The sequence below is a fragment of the Borostomias antarcticus genome, assembly GCF_949987555.1.
Source record: "Borostomias antarcticus genome assembly, chromosome: 5".
Classification (NCBI taxonomy): Eukaryota; Metazoa; Chordata; class Actinopteri; order Stomiiformes; family Stomiidae; genus Borostomias; species Borostomias antarcticus.
Window position 1 is genome coordinate 22,014,213 of NC_140238.1, and position 7,455 is coordinate 22,021,667.

Below are 7,455 nucleotides of genomic sequence, written 5' to 3' on the forward strand. Positions count from 1 at the left end.
ACTCTCTCTGCCTGTGACTCAGCAATTTAAGACTAACCATTAATTTTATGGTTGTGAAATGTCCCATGCTGTCCCCAAACTGCAATTAACTGCCCAGGTTAATTCTGTATTTCTCCAAAATACCACTTCATATGACAGAGCCACCCAGCATGAGGATAGCTGTGGCTCAGGAGGTAGAGCGGGTCGTCCAATCAGCGTAAGGTCCGCGGTTCGCATCCCGGCTACTCCTGTCCACATGTCAAAGGGGGCAAGACACTGAACCCCAAATTGCTTCCAATGAGCAGGCTAGCACCTTGCATGGCAGCTGCCGCCATATTGTGTGAATGTGTGGGCGAATGAGAGGCCATTGAAAAAGCGCTTTTGATAAAAGCGCTATATAAGTGCAGTCCATTTATAATTTACCATAAGCACCTAACCATCTGGTGATGTTACACAGTGGATTAGATCCAGTCTGGAGGTGGATCCAGCTGTCCTGTCCCCAGCAGTGTGTGTGTGAGAGAGAGAGAGAGAGAGAGAGAGAGAGAGAGAGAGAGAGAGAGAGAGAGGGAAAGAGGGCTGTTAAGAGAGGGTGAGCGATTAATTAAAAAGGTGGCAATTCGTCTCAGCCTAGGCGTCTGGTTCCCCTGCTCTCCCTGGTGTCACTTCACTGACTCCACTATTATTAATCGCTCTCTTTCTCTTAGCTCTTTCTCTCTCCCTCTCTCTCTCTCTCCTTTCTCACGTCTATTTCTCTCTCTGGTCTCTCTCTCCCATGTCTTTCTGGTCGTTCTCTCTGTCTATCTGGTCTCTCTTTCTCTGGTCTCCATCTCTCTCTCGTCTTTTGCTCTCTCCCACATCATGTACCCTTTTGTTCTCTCTCCCCTGATCTCTCATGTTGGGATCCCGACGTGTCTCTCCTCTGAACATGTTGGGATCCCGACGACCCCGCTCCTTCTGCTCAGCACTCGTTCCCTCCACCATGTCCTCTTCTACCTAGAGACTGTAATAGAGACCGGAATAGAGACCGGAATAGAGACCGTAACAGAGACCATAATCACTTTTTTTCCCTCTCCTTTCAGCCTCTCCTCTGTGTCCTCTTCCTCCTTTATCTCTGCCCATCCTCCCGTCTAGTCATCTATTCATCCCTTTCTCTCATTTTTTCTTTGATGCCCATTTCCCCATATTGAGGTCACCAAACCTATTGCCGTCATTGTGTGGAGAAAATGAATAGAAATAACAGTATTGCAGTATAACTGCCCTTAAATTACAACAAAACACTGTAGACAGACAACAGATATACTGTATACTGTAGGTCTTTCAGGCAGACATATACTGTTCTTTTCATATTACTGTTACCTCCAATCACTTCTTCCGTCTAGGTCAGGTAGAATGATTGGCAGTTGGCTACACACAGACAAATGCTAGGAGAAACAGGAAATATGGCTCAGTGCTGCTTCCTTTTGTACAAATGAACGTCCGTTTAACACAGCAACAGAGAACTCCCCATAGTTTACCTGGACGGCCGAGTCGATTCGAGTCCCAAATCATTCTGCACTCTTGCAAGACAGCATCAGCCTATTAAGCTTACTGCAAACCAACCTATAAGTAGCTCAGCCCCTTTTTGCAATTTACCCAACCGCTACCTCTCCTACCGCTGAACGACGCCGGAACAATAATAACAGTAAAACTCTGAAAGTGTCTGGGATGATTTGGAAGAGATGACAGCAGAACTGACTGTGCCGGGATATAGATTTACCATCCCCGAGAAATAATTTGACTTGAAGAGAGAAAATCCCCCATCCAAGCCCTGGAAGACCAGCAGAGCCGCGGCTGCGCTGCAGTCTTGGCACGCCAGACACCGCTGCCGCCGCACTTTGCAATGCAGATTCCCAGCATGCACCAGAGGATAACAGCGAATATCAGTGTGTGCAGAAAGTACGCCATGGTTACGGTTATAAACGGTTACATCAAACCCAAATTTTGTTTTTATCGAAAACGAGGTTCGGGTAGCGCACTTTGTCTTACACGAAGGACGCAGTGGAGCCGTGGGCGAGGGGAAATGGGGAGTTGAGAATGAGAGTGTGAAATGATAACTTTGGGTTTTCTGACTGCAATTCGCTCTTTTGGAGTTCAGGGAGGCGACCTTTAGTCAAGGTCGGGAGCCCATGCAATCGTCAGCCCATAGCTCTGACTACCCCTACTCTAATCTCACATTATACACCAGCGTGTTCCCCCTGACCTCCGGCCCCTCTCTCTCTCTCTCTCTCTCTCTCTCTCTCTCTCTCTCTCCATCTCTCCATCCCCTTCACCTCCCCAACTTCCCTCTCTCTCCAGCACCAGACCCGAGTCCCGGTCCGTAGATCAACCAGCGGGAAATGGGTCACACCGGTAGACGGAGTTGCCGGCGGTTCTGAGCGGCCCCATCGCTCCCTGGGTCCAGGATACCACGGGGGTTCTGAGCGGGCCCATCGCTCCCTGGGTCCAGGATACTACCAGGGGTTCTGAGCGGGCCCATCGCTCCCTGGGTCCAGGATACCACGGGGGTTCGGAGCGGGCGCATTGCTCCTTGGGTCCAGGACACCACGGGGGGCGGCGGCGTTTTTACCGACCGGCCGCGTAACTCTGCACCCGAGGTCGACCGGCTCGGACGCGGCCACATCCGTGTCTGCGCCACGTCTCTGTGTGACTGACACGCGACGGAGCGACGAGGCGGCTGGATGACCGGAACGATCCGACGTGAAGAGTTCCGAAGGAGGAATTATCAAGCGGAGGGAGAGAGAACCTCGTGTCTCAAGACCGTTCCGAGATCACTTCAACTTCAACAAGTCTGTGTCGCGATCTGCATGCTTTAGAAGAGATGGGGTAGACACAGACACAGACGCGCTCACACGCACCGACACGCGCAACACGCACGCACGTACACACACACGCACACACACACGCACGCACGCACGCACTCACAAGGTCGATGCGAGGTATCAACAGTGTGTCGGCAAACAACAGCAGATGTGCATGACACCCAGATTTTTTATTTCACATTTACACACATACACACACACAAATACATACTCACAGTTACCAAAAAATACATAACAATAAAGCAGCATGTACCACAAGTCATGCAGTCACACACACGCACACACAGACGCGTGCACACAAACACACACACACACACATTAACGGCAGACCCCGGTCCCTCTTACCGGGCAGGCCGAGACAGAGCAAGGCACTGTAGTAGATGATGGGCAGGGGTCCTAGAGGGCATCCCTGGGGGGAGTCCGGGGGCTGCTGCCCCTGGCTCCAGGTGCTCCCGTTGGGGGACAGGACGGTGAAGATGTGGCTGTGCTCCATGGCCTCTTCTTCCACGTCGTTGTCGTCGTCCTCCTCTTCCTCAGCTTAGCTCAGCGACGGGCAGCCCGGACCACCACGGATAGAACACACCGAGCCTGGGAGCTGGTTCTGGAAGAGAGGGTGCTCTGTCCTTGGTTGCCAGCCGGCATGAGTGTGTGTGTGTGTGTGTGTGCGCGCGCGCGCGGAAGCGGGAGAGTGTGTGTGTGTGAGAGAGAGAGAGAGAGAGAGAGAGAGAGAGAGAGAGAGAGAGTGGAGAGGAGAGAGACCGAGACTGAGATACAGACAGGGAAGATGAGAGGTGATATGTGTTAGTGGGTAAACAGAGAGAGGAGAGGTGGAGAGGAGGAGTGAGAGTGAAGGTTACAGTGAGGAGGGGAGTCGAGAGAGGAGAGGAGAAGAGAGGTGGGGAGGAGGAGCAAGAGTGAAGGTTAGAGTGAGGAGGGGATATGAGAGAGAGAGAGAGAGAGAGAGAGGAGAGGTGGAGAGAGTGAAGGTTAGAGTGAGGAGGGGAGATGAGAGAGAGAGAGAGAGAGAGAGAGAGAGAGAGGAGAGGTGGAGAGAGTGAAGGTTAGAGTGAGGAGGGGAGATGAGAGAGAGAGAGAGAGAGAGGAAAGGTGGAGAGTGAAGGTTAGAGTGAGGAGGGGAGATGAGAGAGAGAGAGAGAGAGAGAGAGAGAGGAGAGGTGGAGAGAGTGAAGGTTAGAGTGAGGAGGGGAGATGAGAGAGAGAGAGAGAGAGAGAGAGAGAGAGAGAGGAAAGGTGGAGAGTGAAGGTTAGAGTGAGGAGGGGAGATGAGAGAGAGACAGAGAGAGAGAGAGAGAGAGAGAGAGAGAGAGGAGAGGTGGAGAGAGTGAAGGTTAGAGTGAGGAGGGGAGATGCTGCCCGTGTGAGAAGTGATGGGGAATGAGGACAATTGGAGCGAGAGGAAGAGAGAGAGAGAGAGAGAGAGAGAGAGAGAGAGAGAGAGAGAGAGTGGGGGGTGGCGGGAGGGTTAGGGATAGAGAGAGAGGGGAACAGGGAGGGAGAGAGAGAGGGGAGTTAGGGATGGAGGAGAGGATGGGGGGGAGAAACACCAAGGGAGGAAGGGGACAGAGAGAGACAGAGGGAGGGATAGGGGACAGAGAGAGACAGGGAGGGATAGGGGACAGAGAGAGACAGGGAGGGATAGGGGACAGAGAGAGACAGGGAGGGATAGGGGACAGAGAGAGACAGAGGGAGGGATAGGGGACAGGGAGAGACAGAGGGAGGAAGGGGACAGAGAGAGACAGAGGGAGGAAGGGGACAGAGAGAGACAGAGGGGGGAAAGGGACAGAGAGAGACAGAGGGAGGAAGGGGACAGAGAGAGAGAGGGGATAGGGGATAGAGAGAGACAGAGGGAGAGATAGGGGACAGAGAGAGACAGATGGAGGGATAGGTGGGGGAGATCGAGGGCAGACTGGATGTGTGAGTGAGGGGAAAGGGAGAGAGAGAGAGACAGAGAGAGAGAGGTAAAGGGAGAGAGAAGGGGAGAAAGAAACAGAGAGAGGGAGAGATAGAGGGAGAAAGAAAGAGATAGAGAGAGAGACAGAGAGAGGGAGGCAGAGAGAGAGAGGAAGATAGAGAGAACAGGGAGGGAGGGGGAAGCAAATGGGAAAGAGAAGGAGAGAAGAAGAGAGAATGAGCAGGAGGGCTAGGAGAGGAGAGAGAGGGAGGTAGAGAGAAGGAGAGCGGGAGAGAGAGAAAGGCACAGAGAGGGAAGGAGTAGGGGAGGGAGGGAGGCGGGGTTTTGTTTTCCCAAGTGGGGGGGGGGCTAGACAAAAAGAGGATGAAATTGAGGGGAGGATAGAATGAGAGATGAGAGAAGATAGATGGAGTGTCAGAATGATTGAGGAGGCCAATACTACAAACTACACTAGCACTGGTGTGTGTGTGTGTGTGTGTGTGTGTGTGTGTGTGTGTGCGCGAGCGTGTTTGTGTGTGTGTGCGTGCGTGTGTAGACACGTGTGGAGGGGTGTGGGTGCATGTGTGCATGTTTAAGGGGGAGTCAAGTGTCGAGTCCTGCTTCTCACCCAGTGCGAGTCACTGTTAGTGCTAGCTAAGCAAAGTATGTGTGCTAGCAAGTACATTCAGTAGGTGTTGCTGTCACACCAAGTGTATGTCAGCAGCTGCTCTGATAAGGATATGTGTGTGTGTGTGTGCACGCGTGCGCGCGCGCGTGTGTGTGACAGTGTACGCGCCTGTTATCACATTGTCATCAGCAGTACTGAACACAGACTTGAATCAGATCATTACAAGCAATAAACTCAATACAGACACTCGGAAAACACAAGAGCACCGAAGCATCTGTCTAGCCTTCGACTGAGAACAGGTTTCCTGGATATGAATGATGAACTCCGGGGCGGCGAGGTCCAGGATGTGATCTGAAGGGCCTGACTCCGCGGCAGCCTAGGTGGCTGGGTGGGTTGGGGGAAGAGGTTCAGTGGTTCTGGTGAAACGGATCGAGATTGTAGAACAGCACCGTTCAGCGCTGAGTGAGATGTATATCACTCACTAGACTGTCACGCTCTCTGGGGATACCAGACTAACGAGCTGAGAGGAGAGAGACCAAGAGAGAGAGAGAGAGACAGGGGGAGGACAATAAAGAACAGAACTGAACGGAAGAGTGAACATGGGGATGATGAAAATTGAAGGGAACGAGGAGATGGGAAGATGGATGTTCTGACCGGCAGAGCAGCTGTGAGCGACAGGTAGCATTAAATTATAGATGCTCTGTGTAATGGCTGACCTGCTTGTATCTCATGCCTCCTAATTTAGCTGTTGGATCTGGAAAAGAGGGAGGAGAGGGAAAGGAGGAGGGAGGAGGGAGGGGTCAGAGAGAAAGTAGTCATGTGACTCTTAATTCTATTCCACATTATTGGAAAAATGATTCGGGAGAGGTATAGGGGGGCGCCACAATTAAGCGCTGAATAAAACATTGGCGGGAGACGTGTATTGATGGCGGGTGGAGGGGAGGAGAGGGAGACTATTCTTCATCCTGGCCAGAAGAGAGAGTGAGAGGACCCCCAGAGGGGTCACACACACACACACACACTCACACATTCTCACACACATATACACACACACACTCACACATACTCACACACATATACACACACACACACACTCACACACATATACACACACACACACACACACACATACTCACACACATATACACACATTTACACAGATATACACACACACTCACACACATATACACACATACACACTCACACTCACACACATACACACACAAAAAACACACACACAAACACACACTCACACATACTCACACACATATGCACACACACACATACTCACACACATATATATATACACACACTCACACACACTCACACACATATACACACACACACACTCACACATACTCTCACACAAACACACACACACACACACTCATACATATACACACTCACACACTCACACATACTCACACACATATATACACACACACATACTCTCTCTCTCTCTCTCTCTCTCTCTCTCTCTCTCTCTCTCTCACACACACACACACACACCAGAACATGTCACACACCTATAGCTCAGCAGAATGTAATAACAGTAGGCTATCTTTACCGTAAGTGTGTATGTGTGTGTGTGTGTGTGTGTGTGTGTGTGTGTGCATGAGCATGCGTGCATGTGTGTGTCATCTCCTATGACCCCTGTAGTGAGTGGCCTATCAACAAGGTTTCTGATGGACACGCTGGCGTCTTCACAAAATATCTCGTTAACACACTAATATACACACACACATATATACAGTACACACACACACACACATACATCACCATTACCCACGTTATCAGGGGACTTCACACTTACGCACACACACATTTACGCAGTCAATCATACATTCACACAAACACAAACACACACATAAAGCTGGTCACAGACACACACACACACACACACACACACACACACATAAAGCTTGTCACAGACACACACACACACAAAGCTGGTCACAGACACACATACTGTACCAAGGTTATTATAGTTAATGAAAACTAACTAAAAATCGAAAACTAGGTGTGAAAAAAACATTTTAGTTAACTGAAATAAAAATAAAAACTAGGCTTTACAAAAA

At 50.7% G+C, this 7,455-nt stretch overlaps 1 protein-coding gene across 1 annotated transcript in view; it reads right to left on the reverse strand.

Annotated features, from left to right (window-relative positions):
• gpr139 (G protein-coupled receptor 139) overlaps positions 1–3,330 on the reverse strand; it is a gene marked incomplete at both ends in the record, with an annotated part of 14,657 nt that extends 11,327 nt beyond the window's left edge. The window contains one exon of the mRNA XM_084438122.1: positions 3,183–3,330. Coding sequence (XP_084294248.1) covers positions 3,183–3,330 — 148 coding nt within the window. The remainder of the gene's footprint in view (positions 1–3,182) is intronic.
• Between the last annotated feature and the right edge of the window lie 4,125 nt (positions 3,331–7,455).